General features: G+C 43.0%; 1 protein-coding gene and 1 long non-coding RNA gene across 2 annotated transcripts; one reads left to right on the top strand and one right to left on the bottom strand.

The window, feature by feature from the left end:
* Positions 1 to 1208: 1208 nt before the first annotated feature.
* On the bottom strand, positions 1209 to 24514 carry fez1 (fasciculation and elongation protein zeta 1 (zygin I)). The gene is made up of 10 exons (XM_034117240.1): positions 24254 to 24514; positions 20146 to 20476; positions 6843 to 6930; positions 6035 to 6121; positions 5590 to 5764; positions 3602 to 3915; positions 2306 to 2386; positions 1790 to 1865; positions 1632 to 1697; positions 1209 to 1428 (listed from the first exon to the last, which is right to left on the bottom strand). The coding sequence occupies exons 2-10, from the start codon at positions 20469 to 20471 to the stop codon at positions 1412 to 1414; spliced, it is 1230 nt and encodes a 409-aa protein (XP_033973131.1). The 5' UTR covers positions 20472 to 20476; positions 24254 to 24514; the 3' UTR covers positions 1209 to 1411.
* On the top strand, positions 12628 to 13422 carry LOC117472115. Its single transcript, XR_004554881.1, has 3 exons — positions 12628 to 12672; positions 12919 to 13020; positions 13383 to 13422. It is a non-coding gene; the product is annotated as an uncharacterized LOC117472115 (long non-coding RNA).
* Positions 24515 to 25149: the final 635 nt, after the last annotated feature.

Here is a 25149-nt window from a genome sequence, read left to right as displayed (position 1 = left end):
CTTCTCTCCTGCTCAGAGCAGTGACAGATCCACCAATCACAATTGAGAGGAAGTTCTGTAGCATGTTTTTGTGTGCTGAAAGTTAGAATTACTGGGACCCATAAGGACAATGTATTTTTTATTCAAACGTACAGAAAATATGGTGCTGGTTACATATTGTGTAAATGAAGCATCCAGTTCACACACTGAGAATGGACTTCACTGACAGTGAGGTCCATTCCACACCAACTCTGCTTTTGGGGTTTTCCCTCTCCTGTAGAGTGTTATAGGTTTTAGTGCATGTAAATAGTCTGCAAAGGCTAAAATCCTGTTCTCTTCAGAGGGAGTTTCTCCCCCATAAAAACACCCTTTGTGCTGTAGAGATATCCCGGGGCTCATCAGAATTGACATGTTACCTAAACTCTGAGGGTAAAGACAGAAAGACGCAGTGAAAGCGAGGGTAGAATGTTTATTAGAATGAGCGATTAGCGATGTAACATTCACCTACATGGCACAAAGGAAGTCATACATGTGCTAATATGCAATATGCACGCCTTTATTGAAATGAGCTCATCACATCAGGGGGATATATCAACAAAAAAATACGCCTCCACGTATCCTGAACAGGGTGAAATGACACGGTAAATAAAAGTAAAAGTCAACAACAGAGTTTATATAAAAATGTAGAAAAAATGTAAAGTAATTGAAAAAGAGTCAGAAGAGCATATTAGGTGAACTAAAAAGAACAAAGCTTTAATATGCACTGCACCCGTAATAGTCGCGTGTCTCCTCTCATCCACATGGAGCTACAGTACTAAGTTGGCAGAAAAGGTGCATGGCTTTTATATTCAAATGAATGTTCAAATAGGGTGGATCATGTGTGGATGCGGTATGGCATCTATTTGACAGTGTGGTCCTGATGAATCAATGAGAACAGGCAACAGAACTCAGTGGGAAAGAGCTCAGTGTGAACACATGTTGAAACATTTGGCAACATTGAGATTATGTTAGAGGAAACAAAGAAAAGAGAGACTGTAGAGAATAGAAATAAAAAAAGAAAGTCAAAATAATGTTGTATCCCTGTAGCGAAGTGGTGTTGTGATATTAATAGCATGTCATGCTCCGTTAGTGAAGTCCTTTACAGTTGTAAACTACTTGTTGAACTTCAGATGGAGGCCATGTTGTCCGGCCTGAGCGCAGTGTGCAGGGGGGGGGGGGGGGGGGAGGGGGGGGGGGGGGGGGGGGGGGGGGCGGTGAGCTCAGCGAAAGGCAGTAATCAGAGTCGAGGTGGATACAGTGATGTCGATGGTGAGGATCCATGATTGATAATGGTAAAGATGGGAGGTCATGCAGCGGGGGCCAGAGGCAGGGAGGGGTGGAAAGCCCTCAGGAAGAAGTCTCCGTCACAATGTGGCCCCTGGCCTCCAGAGCTTTAGGTGGGACACAAGACTGGAGAGGAAACAGCATAACAGTGATGAGTCACTACAGGAGGATGTATAATACATTATTGTAGTGATTATTGTAGCATAATGAGAAATAAGACAATATTCCAATCAGAGAACAAACTCTAATTTCACTGTTGTGATGCAGGTCTACTGTGGTAAGGGTTCCAGTCAATAGAATGATCTACTAAATGTACGTTGTTTCCTTACCTTTCAGTATGTAGTCAGTTAGCAATGTAGGCACCTTCTCACTGTCGTCCTTCATGGCATAGAGAACTAGGTGGGAAATAAAGTCTTTTAACTCTGGGAATACTCTTTTTACCCGCTGGTAGATTTGTATTTGCCTTTGTGTTCTGGGCTATTCTTACTTTTTGTGAGCATCTGCAGGTCTTCAACAGTTGGAGGGATGCCTTTCTTCTCATATGGAATAACTGTGTTTAGATACTGGAACAGAGACGTTCAATGATCAGGGTTAACACAGCACTTTACCGGAAAAGCAATAGCTCCACATTTTGGGAAATATGCTAATTGTCTCTCTTGCCATGATTTAGGTGAAAATATGAAATCCACTCTGATGTTAATATATGAATATAAAGCTGGAGTCAGGAGATGTAAATGTCCCCTCTGTGGGACGAATAAAGGTATTCTGATTCTGATGGTTCAGTTAACGAAGATCTTGAAAAAGAAGGACACATTTAGCCTGGCTCTGTCCATTATGAGTGTGTTACAGGTTCATCTAATGCCAAATTCAACAAAAACCTCATTTTTAACCATTCTCTTTAGTGTCTGGTGTATAATATTTAATTGTATAATTACAACACCATAAATGCAGCACACATGCTCTATAAATGGTTTGACCTAAAACCTTTGAACTCTGTCTTTACCTGTTTCTCATTTCCTGTGCTTCCAAATGTCTGTCTGATGCCGGTCTGCAGGATGTTAGACAGTCCCTCCATGCTGAAACGCTGTGGGCCACACACACACACACACACACACACACACACACACACACACACACACACACACACACACACACACACACACACACACACACACACACACACACACACACAACAAAATATACATTATTAAAGGCTGCTGATCATAGCTTTCTTGATCAAGTTGAGAGTCTGACCAAGAGTATCTTTTGTTGGAATCCAGTACAGGATCATGACACCACAGTACTAAAAGCTTTATTGTTTATATTGCATCTGCATCAGTAAGACATGTGTCCATTAATATTCCTTCAGTGATGCAGCCTCAGGTGTGCAGTCAGCACATTAAGGCTGCTGCATGGAGAGGAAATGCATTAGGTTGTGTTTCTGTTCCTGGACAGACTGGACTGTTACTGTATGAGAACACTGCTCTCTTTAGGATCTTTCCTGGAAGACACTTAACAGGCTAATGGACCTGAGATCCATTATGCCAAAAGTCAATGAGAAGTAAGAGGGAGAGTTTTCAAGCACTGTGCGTTTACTTTTTTTTCTAATTCACTTAAAGTGGACCTATCATGCTATATTATAATAATATAGTGTAGGACCATACCTATATAAGGCATTTTTATACTTTTTTTTTTTCAAAATACCAAACAGATCATGCATTTTAGCCATGCCTCATTTTTCTCAATTTGACATGTTTTAGCTCTGTTTTTGCAAGGGCTGATTCTGTGAGAACAGCACCATCTACAGGCCTGGCATATGTACTACAGCGTCTCCAGCGCTTTCGAACGGCAATGGCCGTGGCTGTCTCCTCCTGATTGGTGGAGTTGGCCCAATAGCCGTAGCGCCACCGTCCTGACGTCAGGACAGTGTTCAAATCTGGATCAGTTTTTATCAGATCCGTTGCAGCCCCTTTTTTAGAGATTTGGGTATGGAGGAAAATAGAGAGGGTTGTGTTTTCTGACACTTGGTGAGTTCCCTGGAACACCGGGGACACATATTCATGTATACAAGACGTACAAAAGTGCATTTTGCATGATAGGTCCCCTTTAACTTAATGAAAACTGCAGAATAATGCGCAAAAAACATTTTCTGAGATAATCCGGGCAATTGCGGCACATTATCTCTGGTGTAGTGACAGTCAGTAACGGGAGAACAAGTTTGCATAACGTGTGTAAAAGGGCATTCCCACAGACTCATATAGTGTGAATAATTCAGGGTATTTAAGGGCATGTGTCTCACCTTGACAGGCATGCTCCCGGTCTTCTCTGTGTTGGCTGTGGGGGCTGTGTTCCCTCCGGTCACAGGGGGCGTCCCCCCCCCCTGCAGGCTCAGGGTCTTGTCCCGGCGTCTGCGCTTGCTGCTGTCCCGCTGCTCCCTCTGCCTGTTCTGCACCTCCATCAGGGCCGTGATGAACGTGTTCTTCACCTCCTTCTCAAAGTCCAGCTCCTCGCGCCGGGCCAGCTGGCCGACCAGCTCCTCGGAGAACTCTCTGATGGTGGCCTCCACCCGCTGCAGCAGCTCCACCAGCCCCGAGCTGGGCATCAGAGTCAGGCCTGCAGGGGAGAGCTGGGTTTGACTTTGTGCAGCTGTACCCAGCGGATCAGAGATAATGCTAAAATATGATCTAAATCAGGAGTGCTGGATTTTACTCCATTTGGTGGAAAAGACTTGTCACCAAAACGATATGTTTACTGCAACACCATGTGGTCTCTCTGACACTAGCATTATCATTAATTTACTTAACTGTGTTCATCTTTTGACTCTTTCAGGGTAGTGGTTCTCAACTTAATGTTGTTAGTAACCAACTTTCAACAGAAGGATTTTTGACGCATATTGAACGTTTATGAATTGAATTTAGGGCAGTTCGATCACAGAGTGATATCACCTCTATAGATTATTCAGAGGATATACTTAATAAGATTGATAGGGTTCCATAGGGGAGATTTGAGAAAAAAAGCAACCATTTCAATTAATTTCATGACCACTTGGAGGATCACAATCCCCAGGTTGAGAAACACTGACATTGCGAGGTGAAGACAATTAGATCAAAAGCTAAATCCTCACATAAGCAACACGTTCAAACCCATCATTTACATTTTAAAGGGCCCATGTCATGGCCATTTCCACTGATCATAATTCCATTGTTGAGGTCTACTAGAATAGATTTCTATTGTGCAATTTCCAAACTCACATTGGTTTCTCATACAGCATCTCTGTAAACTACGTGTATTCACTGAGTTTCACTCTCTGCCTTTAACGGCTCGTTGTAGCTCCAATAGCTCCAGCCCCCACCCTCCCTGTGAGCACAGTGTGCTCTGATTGGTCGGGACGTTGTGAATCGCGCTGAGCTCCGTGGAGGTGTTGTTTCCTTGTTAGCGATACACAGCCAAACTCATCCTGAGCACACACAAAGTCACATCCGAAGTAAAAACAATAAGTGTGGCTTGATAAGAAAAAGGTTGATAAACGCTGTGAGAATGGGTCTGCAGAGAGAATTTCGCCACGATCCCAACTGTCTGTTATCAGCCTGCAGCCAGGGAGGAGAAATCAGCTGAGCTGCTGCCTGGTCAATTTGAACCAATCAGCGGCGCTTAACGTAACGGCTCCGCGGACGTAACGTAACGGCTCTACGGATTGGTCCATTTCGTTCCGGGTACGGCATGACATCATGCCGTACCCGGAACGAAATGGAAGAATCAAATGGACAATGACGTATCTCCAGCGAGGCGTTTTGGGGAGGTATTTTCTGTGTTAGAGTTTTACTCGCTACAGGGTGTACTTTGAGGGTTTGTGACTCTGCAGACCGTTTACATGCATACAAACCTTCATAACACACAAGGGGACGGGTAATAACCGGAAAAGCATGACATGGGCCCTTTAACACTAACAATTCATTTATTCTGAAAGGAGATAACCATGTGGATTACTTAATCAAAACTTGTTATTTAACGGTGTCCTGGTGACACACATCTCTCCAACCTCTTCGCAAAAAGTTAACATGTTGTTACATTAAATGGATATAGCAACTTGTGCTTGCTTGTTTGTCATTGATCATGTTGTCCATTGTGATATCTATAATGTCCAGGGAGGCAAGAAGGGGGGAATAGGGAGGTGGTCTATGGTATTTGATTGAAGTTGAACGACATGCTTCACAGACACTCACCTGTGTACTACCTGTGTACGGTGTATTACCATTTGAAGGACTGCTTTACTGTAAGAAAACGTACCTTCGTAGGAGCAGTTGTTGTTGGAGGCCAGGGACAGCTGCCGGATCTCCTCCAGCAGGGAGGGGCTGGTGCTGGAGGAGCAGCGGCTGCTCTCCTCCTCCTCCTCATCCTCCTCCTCCTCAGTTTCAACAGGATCTGGAGAGTTCTCCATCATCTCATCTATCTCCTCAATGACCTTAAAGACAAGATATGGCAGGATGCAGGGAGACAATATATGGATCAAAATGGGAATAACACATCTAGCAGTTCAAATAGTCCAAACAGTTCCTCAGGGATCTGTTCTTGGTCCTTCACTTTCTTTCTTTCTATCTAATGCTGTTCACACCCAAACATTTGTTCCAGGATTGCAGGGATGATATCATGTATTTCATGCTTGATGGGCAAACCCCTGTTTTACACCCTGATTTATTTGTTATTTAACACACACAAACACACTCCCACACACCTGATCAGCTGTGATAAGAGGCTCTTCATTCAGACAGTTGGCGTTGTCATTCTTCTCATTCATCTCCTCCTCCTCTTTTTCGTGGATCTGCAGAAAGGGAGACAAAGCATGAGAGCAACAAAGAAACAGCTGGGACAGTACAGTGTGTCTTCGTGATAAATGAGAGACAAAGCGCTAAATCCACAATCATTTCTTAAAATAACTTTGCCTGGCATGGTGGAGATCAGTCACAGAAAGTCTTATGCTTAAATATTTGATAGGTTTTACATTATTTAGTGTCACCTTTTATTAAGCAATATACTCCACTATATTCCATTTTCAACTCTGAAATGTGGTTCAGACAGACGGAAACTCCCAAACAGCTGAACTAAAGGCTGGAAGCAGCTGAACTGGAGCACTATGCTGCACTTCCACTACCCTCCTCTCTCTCTGGGGCAGGAACTTCAGTCTGGCCTTGACCAGCCCAAACATGGCCCAGACTGCTAAGTGCCTGCTGTCCAGCTGTATAAGGCCATTAAGGAGAGAGAGGAAGAGGGGGGCTCTGCTGAATGGCAGCACAGTCAAGGTTGGCCAGGCATGTCTTCAAGTGTCAGCATGAGAATAAGCCTCAGAAAGAAAGTGTCAGGACGATGTTAGCTGCTCAGTTGGACCTCTCAGACTAAAACATAATGACACATTGTGTCTTTCTGTACTGATATAAAACTAAAACTATAAAAAAACAGATTTTACCCAACAGCTAAATTGGACAGACTATTTTCCCAGATCTTAACCTGGGAAAATATATATGAGGGCGTGGAGTGATTCGTACCTCCTGGTCCGACAGATTGCCGTTGAGTCCCTCAGAGTCGTTGCCGTCCCAGGTGGAGATGTAGTTGTCGGTTAGAGCATCCCACACACTGCAAAACAGCACACACACATGCACTCATGTAACCGAGGTAAAGTACCACAGAGACATGTAAAACAGCATCAGGCTACAGTTTGGTGTGTTGTTTCCTCTCCCTGGTTGTAAAGAGGTCTCCAGCAGCCGGCAACTTAGTCAATATGTCAATATGGTAAGTCAATGATGGAGGTCAATACACAGAGCTGGAGGCTGCAGAGAAACAATGCACAACAGAAAACAGCTTACTACTCATTAAAAGGTATCCTTAGCAGAGATTTAGATAAAGCTTCTCACATCATGGTGGAGGTCTCTGCCTGCAGCCGGGGGCCAGCATCTGTCTGAGCGGGACCACAGAGAGCAGAGAGAGGGTCTTTGTGTTCCTCCTCCTCCTCAGAGGCTGGCTCAGGCCTGCTGCCCCGGCACTGCCTCCACCCGGCACACTGGACACCATTCAGCTGACCGCTTACCTCACCACCCGCACGATGACATTATTGTGTGCACATAAACAATGTTGTGCTGGCATTGTTCAATGTTTTACTGATGTAAATAAACAGCATGAACCATTTTTCATTGCCAATCAAACATTGAGGACTGTTGTCAGGGAGAGGACTTCTTACTTTTGATTGTGTTATTACTCTGTTAAGAAGTATGAAACACTGCTATGAAATACATTTGAATTCAAAATGCTGCTAAACAGAATATTTGTTTCGCAGAATAAAACCCACACTGAAAAAACGTAACCGTTGACATTAATTAAATGTATTATGTCTACACATTTCCCATAACTGTATTAGGTTAGTTGAAAGCACTAATATTAAGTTGAACCTAAAATGTAGAAAACAAATCCTCATTGTTGCTAACATTTACAAAGTAGCTGCAGCCCAAAATAATGGAATAACCTCTTAAAAAAACCCTCACCTCTCCTAAAGTAATGTACTAGAATGAAACAATTTTTTTGGAAACAGTCAGGTGAGCTGTTCCCGAGGTTTCTAGCCTTATGCTAAGCTAACCTTGCTAACTATAGCTTTGTACCAATAATAACATTTTCCCATTTGTCGTTGAATGAAACGGAACACTTAAAATTAAATGGAATTGAACCAGCAATCAGCACACTACAAACCATTACATGTACAGCTCGTACCACTTGCATAATAGAGGGGCGGGGGGCATCTGGCTAGCAGGAACAAGAACTCCATGTCACAGAGCTGTCCTGCTGTGTTAGTTGGCCCGCAGCCATGACATAAATCATTCTTCTCGTTCTCGGTCAGCTACAAAATGTGCGACAGTCTGTTTTCAAACAAACAGCAGAATGACATCATTTCTGTGAGGGCACAACTTAAAGATACCCTTTAAATCAGACCACACCTGCCAATGAAGAGCGATCATTGTCCAGTATGCCATAACACGACTTAATGTCAGAGTTATGAACATAACAAGTGCAGTGCTTTAGTTTCTAGTGATAGCTGCTTGAGGTGATTTGAAATGGCCTCATGTATCTTGCAAAATGGTTATGGAAGGGGCGGGACTATTAGGAAAAACCCCAGAGCAGGATGGAACGGATGTTATGTTATTATATCTGTAAGAGTCCTCGGCCACAACAAATCAGTTTAAAGCATCATCATCATAACGTGCAGATTGATCACATCCACCCACAGCCATGTGCATCTGTCAGTGATCAGTAAATGCAGACCTATTTTAATAGGGCAATTTAATAGTGCTTGTTAGATCATGCGATTCCTCTCCAAAGCTCTTCTCTTACACCTACAGGCAGGCTATTTGTAGTTCGATTCATATCCACACAGTGTGAGGACCTGTGTGTTTCCGCCTGGCCGCCCGCAGCTGAAGGAGGAGGGTCTGCAGTCAGCTGGTCTGCAGTCAGCTGGTCTGCAGTCAGCTGGTCTGCAGTCAGCTGGTGTGCAGAGACAGACACAGAGTGGGAGCTAACTGAGGCGTGCACCATGCACAGTGAATGATTCAGACTATGGCCCCCGGTGGAGCTGGGGGGGGGGGGGGGGGACCTGCTGAGACACTGTTTTTGCCCTGAAAGTGTGTTGTATATAATAATAACATGATGACTGTAATTAATAATGACTGAGCGTAATTAGCATGATGAACTGGAGGTATAGTCTGGCTGTCATATTTTACTTTGTCATGACTCATTACAGTATTAATAGTAAATAATAAATAGATTTATTTTGTTAGCGCTTTTATAGGTGCTCAAAGACACTTTACAGATATTGTGAAAAGAAAAGAAAAGAACAACAAATACATATATATAGTTAAAGTCAAATTAAAATCAAGCAATACAAAAACAATCACACATCAAAAGCCAGATTGAAGAGGTGAGTTTTTGTGAGTTTTTTGAAGGTGGTGAGGTCAGGGCAGTCTCTGATGGGTTGTGGGAGTGAGTTCCAGAGGGAGGGGGCAGCGACGGAGAAGGCTCTGTCCCCCCAGGTCTGGTGATTGATGCGGGTGGGGATGGATAGGAGGTTGGCTTCTGATGAGCGGAAGCAGCGGGAAGGGGTGTGGTGGTGCAGCAGGTCTGTGAGGTAGGGGGGGGGCCTGGTTGTTGAGGGCTTTGTGAGTAATGAGGAGGACTTTGAAGTCGATTCTTTGACGGACGGGGAGCCAGTGGAGGTTCTGGAAGACGGGAGTGATGTGGTCTCGGGAGCGGGTGTGGGTTGTTCCTCACGATTATTCTGTCAAGAGTATTAATAACTACTAAAGATTTTTCTCGTTTCTATGCTCTGTAGATGACATGGCAGGGAAAGCAGACATCACATATGCCTTCTGTGGCATATATATTTTAAAGTTTTACACTCAAATGTGCATTTGGTTGCCGTAGTAGCCCACGTTTCTTTGACACCTCGTCAGAAGCATTATGCTGGATTCTCTACAACACCTGCAAGCACCCCTTGGTGTCCATCTTTTAACCATTTCCTAGTAGTTGACTTTCCCAGTTAAAACCTTTTCAACAGCTAGGCCTACCTCTTTCAGACAGGAACTGGAAGCCCTTCCACACGTCTAGAATTATCTGTATCATTCTCGATAGTGTGCTGATGCAAGCTTCACTGCCACCAGACAAGCTGTCCCACATCAGAACAGCCATAATTACAATTCATGTTATTTATTTAGCGCCTTTCCAAGTGTTCAAAGTGCTCTACGTTATACTACATATTAGACTTGTAATACATTCAATACTGATTACTGCCTTCAATCATGGTCTCCACTGGTAGTCTCTCTAAAGAGATGTTTTATATTTATAAGGAAACTAGCTCTAGCTCTAGCCTTCTGTCCAAACCTTAAGGCACTATAGTCTTAGGTCGCGTTCACACCTGCCTTGTTTAGTACTATTGAATCGGTCCCTGGAGCGTTAACCCCTTGATGCGGTTTGTTGGATTGGTGTGGAAGCAGTCCGATACCTCTGCTCCGCCTAAAAGAGGTGGTCTCGGGTCGCTCGCTAGTAAACTCTGGAGCGGTTCATTGCTAGTGTGACGTAGTCCGCATCAAAACTTAGGGAACAAACTTTGCGCGTCATCGCCTTGTTTTGCCATGTGTGCAACATCCAGTAACCTATAGGGTCATGCATTCATTCTGGTGACTGCTTACATCACTGGTCCCCTGTGTACAGAGAAAGGCAGTGGTACAATAACATCAGAGCCACCTGTCATCGGTGAAACCTCCTCACTGCATAACGTCTCATTATATGTGTTAATGTTTTTATGCACATTGTCTGATTTATAATCCTATGCACCGGCCGCAGAGTCTGTTGATACACTCTCCAGATTAACAGCAGCATGAGAATAACTGCCAATGCTCTATGATGCAGGCTACTGTAGAAATTGCTGGAATCTGCATTTTATCCGCTTAATGTCTCGCAAATGTTGAAAAGCATCTCCGTACAATGACTTTAGTTTACAGTTCATAGTCCGTTTGAGGTTGCCTGGGTGAACGCAAACCCAACCTTCTGCAAATGAAACGATGTAATACACTTGCGTCTGGTGTAAAGACGCGGACTATTCGGCATGAATGCAACCTTAGAGATGGTTATTGCTCAGATCTTTGGTCCTTAGCCCCTCTGCGACGAGTGGAATGTTATGTTCATTCTTTATAATGACCTTGCGGTGTCTAGTTACTTATAGATGCTGCGCTTCTGCTGGTTTGGGGGATTTTACAATGAGTGGTGTGTCCCACCAGCTTGCCATGCCCTTCATTCAACCAAATGACTCTGGATCTACATGTCAAGCCCCTCAAGGATTTCCCATATTCTGCCTCCAACCAAGAGCATGATTCAAAGCATACAATTCAGCTTGGTACTTTTATCTTCTTCTGTCCTAACCTCCTGTGTACTTATGCAATAGATATAATAGTTGTTCATGCATTAATTGTATTTTCATTCGAATCCTGCATCTTCAAGTGCTAAGTATAAAGCCACGCTAGAGTTCATTCATTTGCTCCTCAAGGGCCTTAAGAAGGCACGTCCTCCACGCAATGATAAAGACTGCCTCTTAACTTTGCACCCGTGCAAAGGTTAATGTATAAGTTCAGGCAAAGGGCTTTCACTATACATTGATAAACGTCAGATGCAGCTGTTACAGCTTTCTATGGGTTTCTCAGGTGGCGAATATACACAGACCTCTCACCTTTTAATCCTCAGCATAATCTCACCCTTACTGAATTAACTTTGTAGATCAAATATACACACTGTTTTGAAACATTCAATGTCTGACAGTTCTGTTTGGGGAGTCAAGGAACCCCGAATAATCATTGCTAAAACTAACACTGTTTTCTTTATCCTTTATCTTCCATGCTGAATTTCTCGCATCATTGCCCTCTGACACATGGGTCGGCACCCATGTTTATTCGATGGCTGCAAACCCAACGACGAGGGTTCTCCTCCAAGCTGCGTGATCTCTGCCTAAGCTGCGACCTGCCCCCAGATCGCTGTTCCCACTGTTTAAGAATCTGCGCAGCCACAACTGCAGCGCTATATCCGCCTACCTCAACCCTGAGTATCCTGGGCCGTCGGTCATCTTCTGCCCACCAGCGCTACATCATGCTTCACAGGAATGAGATCCTTTCAGCACAAACAACCATGAACTCTTGCATTACTCGATGAATGAGTAAACGTTCAAAGATGTATATCTGTAGGATTCTGTTATTGCATACCAGGTGGTTGCTGGGTTAGATTATATTTATTTTATTATAGTGTATTCCCCTCATAGCTGCATGCTTGGGGGGGTAAGCTCATTTAGCGCGTTCACACCGGAGCACTTTTCCCACAATAGTTCATCAGAACTACGATATATTTGCGTTCACACCAAAAAGCCCCAGGAACTAAAGTAGTTCAAATTAGTTAATCTGACCCGCTTTTCAGTCCCTGCTAGAGAGCAGGGACTGTCGTGGGAGAAAATAGTTCATACGTCTGATTGGCTGTGCGGAATGCAAACCACGCCCCGTTTAACTCTGAATTTTTTTTGGAGCGGCCATTGTATTTGCTGGCATTATTAGCCCAGCGCACCAACGAGAGTACTTTTGTGAAAGCAGTTATTATGGCAACAATAATAATACGAAAATCATGGGAGCGGTGGAGTGATTTACTCGGAGGATGGGATCCAGCAGCTTCTACTGAAGGCAGTTTCCAACTGCAAAATGTATCAGCGTTGTTCGGTAAAGTTAGCCGACATGGGAATCTTCCACAGCGCACACTGCGCCGGGACAGCGGCCTGTGAATTGTCCAACGACGACTACTACGAAGGTAAAATAAACTACATGCACTGCACTGTTTTAATCTGCACAATACTGGTCTCAGATGTACTTATTTGCTCAGTAGATCGAGCTAGCCATGCTAGCCAGAACTGGCTAACACTGCTAGCCAGTTCAGACTAGCATGGCTAATAACATCATTCTCGACCGCTATGAAAACGTTTTTGACTTGTGAATAGGTGTGTAATGTTTTCTGTAATTTGCTTCACTAACTCATGGCACTAATCGTGTGTTTCAGGCGAGGCAGGACAACTCTCTGGATTGGAAACAAGTGAGCTTTCCCCTCCGGATCACAACAGCAGCACTTTCTCGTCTCCTTTTCAACCATCCAAACGCAAAAGTACGTACAAACTCACTGTAACTACTCTGGTCTAGAAAGAACGTTACGCATCGAACTGATGTCCACCAATCACGTTTATTTCCTTCTTGGTACAATTATGAAACACCGTGAAAATACATCGTTTACACTTTTAGCACTCTCTCATAAACATCCGGGTAAGAAAACTTATCATTTTTGGACAAAGTTCAAGCGTACATTAAGCACTCAATAAATAAGGGCACTTTGAGCATCAGCTATTTGATGCTATCTTATCTTCTACTTTACACCTGCATTTTGTACACTGTCCCTATCTGCACCATGTCCAATGTTGTCTCTGTTGACAACCTACTAGGCGATCTTGTATCTTGCTTATTTCTCCTTAGGAAAGCGGGCACGGGATGACAGCTTCCTTGACACCATCATGGTGATGGAGGACCGCCGTGCCATGGTCAGCAAGGAGAATGAGGACCTGCGTGCCAAGGAGATGCACGACGAACGGCTGCTGCATTCACACAAGGCCCAGGAATCGGACGACCAGCTGCTCATGGTGATGCCGCGCCATGCTGACTCGGCGGCGCGCCAGGTGGAGGTGTCAGCGCGCCAGGTGGAGCAACAAAATACCTTTCAGGCTGGGCTTCTGGCAGTGCTAAGCGAGCTGATTAAATCCAACAGGCCTTCAATAAAAAAATTAAGAAAAACTTGTCGTCATTGATAAACTGCATGATTGTCCATAGTTAATCGCGATTAATCGCAAATTAATCGCACATTCTTTATCTGTTCTAAATGTTACCTTATGTACAAAGTGTGTGTGTGTGTGTGTGTGTGTGTGTGTGTGTGTGTGTGTGTGTGTGTGTGTGTGTGTGTGTAGACACTGTGATGGATCGTTGGAGCTATGTGCAGCTCAAGGCATAAATGCTCGAACGGGAGCTGCCTGGACGCTGCAATCATGTTGCGCGCACTATCCGTGCTGAGTGTGCTGACTTTTCGTACACTGTCCCACTGTCTGGCTACCTGCATAAAGTCAAGTGCTCGGCGCAGTTGTCGGCGAAAATGTCGCTCCTCTTTTTTCATTGAAACAGCTCCTTATATCCGTTAGCTAGCACCAGATGCTAACAACAACAACAACACGTAAGGTGTGCCTCGCTCGAGTCGCGCCACACATATACACACCCTCCCGGTCCTCCCGATGGCCAGTCCGGGCCTGCCGGTGAGCATGGAAGTGTGGTCTGCCACAAGCGGGCGGCAGGAGCGGGGCTGTCAGCATCAGCTTGTAGATGGTATTTTAAACTCGATGCGCTCTGAAACTACGGGGCGGCCGAGGACAAAAAATACCAACCCAGTCTCACGGCATTCCGTGTTATTAGTCACAAAATTAATTTAATCTATTGATTCGTGTTCACCAACACGATTTTCACCTTTTTTTCGTGTCACACAGAACGATTTTAAATGCAATGTATTTCTATTGGTAGTATATTTCGTGCCTGCAACACGTCTTTTTGTCCGGTTGGGTCTTGGAAGACCAGAAGCTGTGTGGTTCATAAAAACATGTTCTTACTCAATATCTTACCCTAAGCCTAACCCTATCCCTTTTATGTTAAATTGTATAATGTCTGAGTTTTTTTGCCGTCAGTGAGGAAAAGAAATGGCTCAGAGCCTCAGAATACTGAAATCTGTATTTTATTTCATCTTTTTTTCCTTCTAATTTGTTATTATTTGGTGCAGGCATGAAACATACTACCAATATAAATACATTGCTTCTAAAATCGTTCTGTGTCAGAATACTTAAATCTGTATTTTTTTAAATGTATTTTTCCTTCTAATTTGTTATTATTTACATTGCTTTTAAAATCGTTCTGTGTGACACGAAAAAAATGGCGAAATCGTGTTGGTGAACACGAATCAATTGATTAATTTCGTGACTATAACACGAAATGCCGTGAGACTGTGTTGAAAAATACACATGCGTTAATCGCGTTAAAATAATTTGTGGCGTTTGTGTTAACTCGTTATTAACGCGTTAACTTGACAGCCCTAGTTATTATATATATATATATATATGTTTTGATACTACTGACACTTTATTTGATATTGAAAATTGTAACTTCTATTTACATGCATACGACACACCTGGGACAGCGTGATGCTGTTATTGATATTGTCTTGAGTGTGCAATAAAAGAGAACCTACATGGCGATTAAACGGAGCCTGTATCTTACATTTTTCATTACATTTCATGTAACTAAGCTTGCTTATTTCTCCTCTGACACTTTATCTTTACAGTGACCTGTGTAGCATCCTATACATCACATGTAAGTGATTATTCTGATACCATCATGTTTCATCAGTTATAAACTGGCGAAGCTTTATTTATTGTGGCTTTCAAAAAGATAATTTCATTGTATTTCAAAATGGCGTCCAACACAAGCACTATTTATTTATAGAAAGAGAAATGGTTAAGTTTGTTATTACCAGTGTTGTGAGTTCAATATTTTTAATTAATTATAGTAAGGGAACATCTTAGGAGTTAGTGTAGTGAGTTTCAGAGCAGTGTAATAATTATTTGACCTAAAACTAAATGTTTTTATGAACATGACATGGGGATTTGCTAACTTTTGATTTCCCCCATTTTACATGACACAAATGGAGGCCACTATGGGCCACAACTAACACGTAGGTTTCTGTAGGTTTCATGGCAGGCGGATGCAGTTGCTCTTAGGAGGATATATAATAAAGGTGTGTTAGCTGCTGAGCCTATTTAGTGTGCATACGACACACCTGGCACAGTTTATTCATTTCACACGTAGCGTAGCGCGTGCATGTCGTCGTCCAATCCTTTTGTCAATCCTTCTTAACCGCCTTCGCTTCCGAATCAGCATTGCTATTGCATTTGACTGGTCGACGATCTGTATTTGTGTTTGCTTAAATAACTCAGACGAAGCTCATGTCTGAGGTCGGAAGGTAAACAGACGCCTCATATACAGCAGGTGGGCACGGCAGTATACGCGGGAGGTTTTTCTTCTTCTTTTTCTCTCGTTTTTATGGCGGATTGCAACTTTAAGGTGCATACCGCCACCTACTGTACTCGCCGTGAAGTTGTTTGCGGCCTGCCAGTAAACCCAAAGCAGAACAAGAAGAAGCGACGTCAGCGGTTCATTTGCCTAATCCACCCCCAGGAACTCATTTTGGTGTGAACGCGATCTGCTTTAGTTCATCAGAACTAAAAGAGTTCTCATGAACTAAAGTTCTCATGAACTATTGTGGGAAAAGTACTTGGTGTGAACGCGCCTATTGTCGCTGCCTCAATACTAGATACAGCAGTCTTGATAGGTAGTAGATTCTCCTCAAAGCCGCTGTGCTGGGGGGGGGGGGGTGGCTTTTCGGGCTGTTCCCGGGCCTTCACATAGTAGTCACTAGGTAGTATATTCCCCTCAAAGCCGCGGTGCTGGGGGGGGGATGGCTTTTCGGGCTGTTCCCGGGCCTTCACATAGCAGTCACTAGGTCAGGGTTGCCAACTCTCACGCATCTGGCGTGTGACACACGCTTTCACTCTCAATCTCACGCTCTCATGCTGCCCAAACTATTCTCACGCCAAAAACAAGAATACCGAAGACTAGAAACGGTTTTGAAAACTTTTGTCACGTAGTGATCGTCTTCTCAATAGAACATCTTTGCTAATGTCTTCTGGCCAATCAGAATCACGATAACGGCGTGGTGTTGTTGCAGGAAGTCCCGACGGAGAATACTTTTGCGGTAGTACATCTCTATACATCGATACAACATTACGTGTTGATTTCTATCAACACGTAATGTTGTATGAAATGTATGAATAAGACCCCACGGTTTGATGATTGATAGGTGTGTGGGCTGTCTTTCATTTTGACACACAGAACAATGGGGGCTATCCACCCTTATCCACAATGTAAAGTAATTCACACAGCCTCTTCCCTCTTCTCTCTGTGAGGAGCAGCAGGTTCAGCTTTCAGAACAAAGTAACAAAAAACTAAAATGGCATTCATTTTTTTAAATATGTCGTGTAGTAATAGATTTATTTATTTTTCTTCTCAAGAGAGTACCAGAATGTGTATTTTATGTTAGTATTTTAAAAAATCTCCTGGGGGAGAATCCCCCCAGACCCCCCTGCAGGGGTTGGGTTTTCAGCATGTCAACTCTTTCACCTGTGGGGAAATTGCAGGATTGGCTCCAGGTCGCCCTTTTTATTTACTACAAGACAAATGTGCCTTTTTATTTCAAAACAGTTCAATTTGGATTGAGACAGGGAAATAATCTAAACCTCACGCGTGGCGTTTCACTGTCGGGGGGAGCGTGTATGTAATTACATTGCAAATACTGACTTGAGCCCCACCACTGTATGGGTTAGCCCTACCATAGATTACCCAACAAAAATACTCTGGAGCCGCAACTGCCGACCCGTATTGCGCATGCGCAGATCTAAGATCCAGTAGAAATGATAAAAAAGTAAAAGTCTGCTGCTTATTGTTCTACTAGGCCAAAATAGAGTCAAAGAGTATATGAGAGTGAGAGTGTGTTAATTCATATATTTGGCAGTTTGGAGTAAGTCTGTAGATTTGTTTGTGTGTGTGTGTTTCATGTATAGGCCTCTCACGATAATTCATTTTGTTGGATACATTTTCCCAGAAATTATTGCGATAAACGATAATATTGTCGGCACCGTTGTATCATATGACCATTTTAGACCACTGACATAATGATAATATATAATAATAATTCAAGTACATCCTTTCAAACTGCTAGTCACATCCTCATGTAAATGGCAATTTATCGAGGTCAGAAAAGTTATCGAGTTCATTTTTATTTATCGTACGATAAGTCAATTAATTGCTTATCGCGACAGGCACACAATAAAACTGTGGAAACAAACATGTTTGACTTTCATTAGTGAATGAAATTGTGTGCCCTTTATAGTCTGTGTCCATTATTGTGTATTTGTATATATATCCTATATGCTAAGGTCCCGCTGCTGACACGATAGCAGTCATTTCGTGCGCATATGTGTAATTAAACCGAATTAAACCCATGATATCAAAATCTCACTCCAGCCAGGTACCCAAAGTTGGCAACCCTGCACTAGGTAGTATATTCCCCTCAAAGCTGCTGTGCTGGGGGGGGATGGCTTTTCAGGGGCTGTACCGGGCCTAGACATAGCAGTCACTAGGTAGTATATTCCCCTCAAAGCCGCTGTGCTGGGGGGGGGGTGGCTTTTCAGGGGCTGTACCCGGGCCTACACATAGCAGTTTCATTAGCTAGCATATATAGGTAGTATATTCCCCTCAAAGCCGCTGTGCTGGGGGGGGGATGGCTTTCGGGGCGTTCCCGGGCCTTCACATAGCAGTCACTAGGTAGTATATTCCCCTTAAAGCCGCTGTGCTTAAGGGGGATGGCTTTTCGGGGCGTTCCCGGGCCTACACATAGCAGTTTCATTAGGTAGCATATATAGGTAGTATATTCCCTTCAAAGCCGCTGTGCTGGCGGGGGGATGGCTTTCGGGGCGTTCCCGGGCCTTCACATAGCAGTCACTAGGTAGTATATTCCCCTTAAAGCTGCTGTGCTTAAGGGGGATGGCTTTTCGGGGCGTTCCCGGGCCTACACATAGCAGTCTCGCTAGGTAGTATATTCCCCTTAAAGCCGCTGTGCTTAGGGGGAATGGCCACGTGGTAGCTCGCCAGGCCCTCTACTTATCAGTCTTACATCACCAGCGTCAGGCTCGGGCTACGCAGTTTTGGGGGATAGTATCTAATCTCCACGCAGTTTTGGGGGTTAGTTATTTAATCATCACTCATCGTGCTATGTATATCTGTGGAGTGATAAATAATAAACATGTTAAAGAAACACCTGAGTTGTCTGACTGAAATGGGGCGAAGCCTGCGAGCTAGTTCAGGCAGTCAACTCGAGCACTTATGCTGCATTCATACATAACGCCCCTTGCCACTCTACAACCAACCAAACAGAGTCTCCTTAATATGCCGCTCTATTTAACCTGCCAGATCTCTCTCCATGCATTGCTTGCTGCTGCTGCTGCTGCTGCGTTAGTGCCCTGCTATTGCGTTCACATTGCTACCGCTGCTGTGTTTCATGTTGCTGCTGCTTGCCTGCCCCACCACCACCCCAGCTTCCATCCCAGCATCCACCTGTAGGCTCGGGGGTTAGTTATTTAATCATCACTCATCGTGCTATGTATATCTGTGGAGTGATGATGCCCGAGCCTAGTCGCCAAACTCAACTATATGCTGCTTCTAATAAACATGTTAAAGAAACACGTGAGTTGTCTGACTGAACATGAATAACTATCAATGACTATACTATACAAATTAGTACAGTACATTTACAACAGACTGGTACATGTGTTTACCTACCAGCTACGTTAACAAGGATATCTATTTGGGGGGGTTCTGATATGGCTCTTTCATGTTGGTTTTACAGGCATTAATTCCCTCCAAACGTGATTTATATTGTTGAGGAAACAGGTGTCACTACAGTGCACCAAAGCAGGTAGTGGCAGAGAAAGGGTGATATATTTGTAACTTCTGCTCAGGTTTAAACTTGAAAAAGTCCATTGGTCAGTTTACCCCCAGATGGCTCAATTTACCCCTCGACTCGGATCAATTTACCCCCTAGGGCAAGTTAAGCAGACAGACCTTTTTTTGAGAAGTCATATTTTCATGGCCCTTTGTGATGGATGCATTATATTCATTTTGATTGACAGAACACTTCTGGAAGTAAAGGTTGTTGTTGTCATTTTACTTCTATCTAATTTGTCCTTGCCTAGGACAACATAAGTAAACATTGGCTCATCTTACCCCACTCTCCCTTACTATTGGGTGCTGTATGTACAGTAATGTCAAATGTGATTTCCATTTGTAAGCCAAAGATACTTATTGTTGATGAACTATAAGTGTTGTTCAATGGTGAAAAAAACCAAATACATGTAGTACTGTTTACATACAAAATTAAATATGCAGGACTTGTAGCAGAGTATCTCTACAAGTATTACTACTTTTACTGAAGTAAAAGTTATGAGTACTTGAACCACCTCTTGTGCCACTTTAGGAAAGAGAAGATTTATATTCTTGTGCTTTTTGATAAACCATATGAACTGTGTGAACTCACTCTTCGTCCTGCAGCTGCTCCTCATCCTCCTGGCTGTGTGTCTGGTTGCGTATGGGCGCCAGGCACTCGGTCTTGGTGTTGTAGTTGTGAAAGCACACGTTGAGCTTCTCATCAAACTCGTTGACCAGGTCCTCCATGGACTTGAAGCTCATCATCTCGGAGAAGTTCTCCAGCTCAGAAAAGTCCTCTCTGGTGATGGAGCTCAGCGGTATGGTGGAGGTGGAGGAGTAGGAGGACTGTTGGAGCGCCGGGTGGTCCAGCTCATCCATGTGACAGGGCCGGAGGTCCTCGAACTCCTCGTCCAAACACACGAGAGGGGCCTCCATGCTTTCTACAGGAAAGGCAAAATCAGGATATAAGGGATAATAACAGTGAGGCATACCATTAAAGTACACAATGACAAGGGATGCAAAGACTTAGTGAAGATAAGAACAAATGATGAAAGATAAAATATGAAAGAGTACAATAAGCACAAAAAAAAGGCAATAAAAGCAATGATAAGACAAGATGACAAATATTTTTATAAGTGTGTAAAAGTGGTTTTAAGTAAAGATTTAAAGAGGTCACTGAGTCTGTGTGCCCTATATTCCCAGGCAGGTCGTGATGATGGAAAAGGTAGGCTAGTTTTTAGATACAAGCCTAAAAACATAATTATACTATCTGTCTGAATTCATCTGTATTCACCCTCTGTCAAAATAACACAGCAAGGGAGCCACATCTAAATAGCTGGATATTTCCCAGGCAGCACACAAACAGACTGGGCTGTGTTTTCACGTTCACAGTCTGTGGGTTAGGTACTCCATATATATTTTCTCATGAGTTTTCATGATATGTCCCCTTTAGGTTTTATCAGTGTTTCTCTGACAGGCAGGACCACTGCTGCAGCATTGTGTTTTAAAAAAGACCAAATCAGACACATACACGTCTGTACCTGTCTTCATCTGTTTCCCAGAAGGATTTATCTGGCCTCTCCTAAATCAGGCCTGCCTCACCTCATGTGGAGTGGCACCATGTTGTCGAGACAAAGAGGAGATGGAGGTAGATCTGCCAGAAGGGGACCGGGGCCCCCAGGGACCAGAACCAGTTGGCTCACTGGTAAACCTCAGTTAATGAAGAGCACCTTCTGGGATTCAACTGATGAGGTTTACCAGAATCTGGGCCATGAAACTATAGGAACTGTCATAGAATATGATACATTACAGTAAGGCTATTGTTAATGCAGGTTTTCTTTAATGGATCTGATAATTACATCATTAAATGAACATTTATCTTTCACTTAATTGTATCATAAATTGAGTCAGATAATGATAATACTCATCACAGTGACACATCAGCTCTTTAGGGACTTTAGGAAAGGTACTTTGAAAAAAGGTACAAAATATACCTGTCAAATAAGGCTGCAAAATCCACTGAAAAAGCTGAAACATTGAATCTAATTAAAAGTATTATTTCAACAGATTAGGTTAGTTGAACGCAATAATATGAAGTTTAAATAGGTTACATTTAATAATATTGCTTTCAACTAACCTAACACAGTAATGTGACATCTTTTGACAAAATACATTTAATTAAAGTCAACGTTTCAGTTTCTTCTGTGTATGAATAAACATTGGCACTTACTGACTAACTGGTGGTTATTGAAATGTTCACAGTGTGTTCAATAACTGACTGTTGGGAGGCCTTTTTCTCTCTATTTACATTAAAGGTCTTTGCTGCATGTTGTCCTATGGAATATGGAATTGTTGGTTGAAAAATATAATGAAGGAATATAGAACTGTAACACTTGACACTGCATTAGGTCAAAAATGTACTAAATACCTTTTAATATTCAAATAAGTGGAGTAGGGAAAATGTTCTCCTAGAAACATCACCATCTCTATAAAAATGTCCAGAGTATATTCTATTCCTCTGATTTTATACCAAATGTTGTTTGCCTTTCCAACTTCAACCTTTTACATAATTATCACATGGGAATTCCAAAAGAACATTCATTGTTTCCAAACGTTCCCATGCCTAAATGAAGGTCTCAGTTCAACATCCATAGAGTTCATATTGAGGTCCTTTCACTTGATATGATTAGAGATTTCCCCATAGTAAATGGATGAGATAATGTGATGAATCACTTCCACAGGCATTACTTTCTGAAACAGCAGTAATGAATGGATGTGAACCTGCAACAGAAGCAGCAGTGGTGGAGCACTTCCTGCTGCAGTCAGAAGTCTTTAGAGGAGGTGAACCTCTGTCATGTTGTCTGACTGTCTTCAGTGTAATTACTGAGTGAGGCTTATATTTCATCCTCTGTTCTCCGCTGGACCGTGGCCTGGCCTAAGTGGGTGAGTGCAGAGGAGCCCATTTAAAAGCAGCTTGTGCAGCCTCTTCTTCCTCATCACACCATCAGCAAAGTGCTGCTCCATCCTCAGCCAGAAACCTCCCTGCCTCCTCTTTTTAAAATGCATCCGCTCTTCTTTTGGCTCAACATTTGCGTCTAATTTCTCTGCTGAGAAAACGACTTCATCTAATATAAATCCTTGCAGCAGAGAAATGAATCACTCCTTCTGTGTGACAGTGACTGACATGCGTCCATCAATAGATCCAATTAAGGTTATTTGGTCTACTCAAATAAGGAACATTATCAGCTGACTCTAACCTTGCCACAGGTACTCCTGGAGGCACTGAAGCAGTGAATATCTGGCAGGGGGGAAATCACAAATTCAATTTCCTACCAGCACTTTCCAGTCATGTTGACTGCCTGCATGGTTGATTCTGGAATATTTATTTGTAGCAAAGAGAGGTAAAAAAACAGTTTCCCACCCTGGATACTGTCCAAACAACAACTGTCCAGACAACTATATTTTCAGTACTCATACTTATTCTATATTGCAGTGAAAAAACTGAAACGTTGACTTTAATTAAATGTATTTCGTCAACAAATGTCACATAACTGTATTAGGTTAGTAGTTCAAAGCAATAATATTAATTTGAACATAATATTGTGTATTTAAACTTAATATTATAGCTTTCAACTAACCTAATACAGTTATGTGGAACATGTGGAACATAATACATTCAATTAAAGTCAACGTTTCAGGTTTTACAGTCTGTGTTATTCTGTCTCATACATGAATACAGTGTTTTCTTTTTCTGTACTGCTGTTATACTGCTTTAGACTGTTCATAATGTAAATACTTTCAGTTATACATTATATATTTATATTGTATCATGAATAACTGTGCACTTTACTACTGTTTTGCACTTCTGGTTAGATACTAACTGCATTTCCTTGTCTTATACTCAACAAGGACAATAAAGTTGAATATAATCTGATCCCATGGAAGCTGACACAGTATGGATGGTGGATGTGTTTGAAATGTGCAGGTATTACATTTCTGCGTAGTGTCAGCCTTTTCTAAGTGACCTTCACAGTCAGCGGGGGTCTCAGGTGTGTCTCAGGGGTTCACCAGCATGCATGTGAGCTCATCAGAGGTCATGTAATGCAAGAGAACCAAGTCACATGTTACTGTGGGAGGAGGGGGGGGGGGGGGGACCACAACATGAGCAAACAAAAAATGGAACACCTCTTCCACTGCAGATTAATTCAAGACATCAAGCTTTCCATGTGCTGAAAGTCCTTTTTTTTTAATATGGAGGTTTATTTAATTCAGAATCTTCTTTTTTCAAATGCTATTAAAATCCATTACTGTGAGCCTACTGTGTATCAGGAATATGAAATGAAAACATCACTCACATCTCAAATGACCCATGGCCAAAACAAAATATGACTCCAGGCACTTATATAATCACATTTGTTTTGAAGATGAGTGTACAATCACTCAAAATAAATAAAACCAAAATGGATTCCACTTCAGAACAATATTCATGCCGCTGTGGTAGAAATGGAAATCAAGCAAGTGCATGTCATCAGCTCATCAGAGGACGAAAAAAGAGGAGAGTGGGGGAGGGAAAGAAGAGCAGCGAGGAGAGAAGAAGGAGAGATGGAGGAAACCATGGTTACCAGGGAAGGATGGAGGAAGGATGGTGTACAGCGGAGACCTGAGAGGGGTCAGGACTGTGCGGTGAACAGCAGGATGGGAGCATGGAGACAGATTACCTGCAGGAGAGGCTGCTGTCGGTCTGGATGCTGCAGCCTGGATCTTCAGAGCAGGAGAATCAGAGCCTAAACCTCCCGAGCAGCAGCAGCTACACTCATTCCAGGGGAAAGAGAGAAAATCAGGGAGGTAAAGATGGTCGTTGCTTCGGTCTGTATCCCTTCCCTCACCCGTTAGCCCACAGCCTCCCTTATCTGTCCTCCCACAGCCCGTTGTTTTCCAATCAATAGGCAGCCAGCAGCTCACAGAGCCTGCGCACAGCCTCTGACGATATCACCCCCCTCCTCCCTCTGCATTCTCTCTTTGTCCCTGCCGCCTCCCTCCCTGCATGCATTAATTCCCCAATATTCATGAGAACAGGAGGAGGAGCAGGTTTGGGGGAAGGAGATGTTTCTGGAGCAAGGTAGCACAATGTTTACCTTGTCCAATAAATCCTGTTTCTGCTTCCGTCTACTTGATGATTCAGACAGTGGGATGACGTATCCACAAGAGAAGGTATTATTCTGGACTGAATGTTTAGATAATGAAATCAACCTTGTATTCTCCTGGAAAGCCTGCATTTCTTTCTTAATTTTGAAACAACAAAGCAGAACATGTCAGAAAACCATACTGCTGTTCAAGCGTGTGCAAATACATTCAAATCAGAGCAAAAACATCATCATCCCACCCACTCACACAACTAAACATTTCAAACAGAAGAAAATGGGAGGAACACTAAAATAGATTTACAGGAAATACAGCTGCTGAAGTAACTTCAATCGTAAGAAGGATGTAACTTAAATGTAAATGGTTGTGATTTTGTTACAAGTTACTCTTTTTGTTGTACTTGTATAACCTGTTTAGCCCGAGAGTCCCCGGTGGAGGGGGCTGCGGGGTTCTTTTTCACGAAACTGTGTCT

The sequence above is a fragment of the Trematomus bernacchii genome, unplaced genomic scaffold (genome assembly GCF_902827165.1).
Source record: "Trematomus bernacchii unplaced genomic scaffold, fTreBer1.1, whole genome shotgun sequence".
In the NCBI taxonomy this organism is placed as follows: domain Eukaryota; kingdom Metazoa; phylum Chordata; class Actinopteri; order Perciformes; family Nototheniidae; genus Trematomus; species Trematomus bernacchii.
This window is presented reverse-complemented; position numbering and strand designations above follow the sequence as displayed.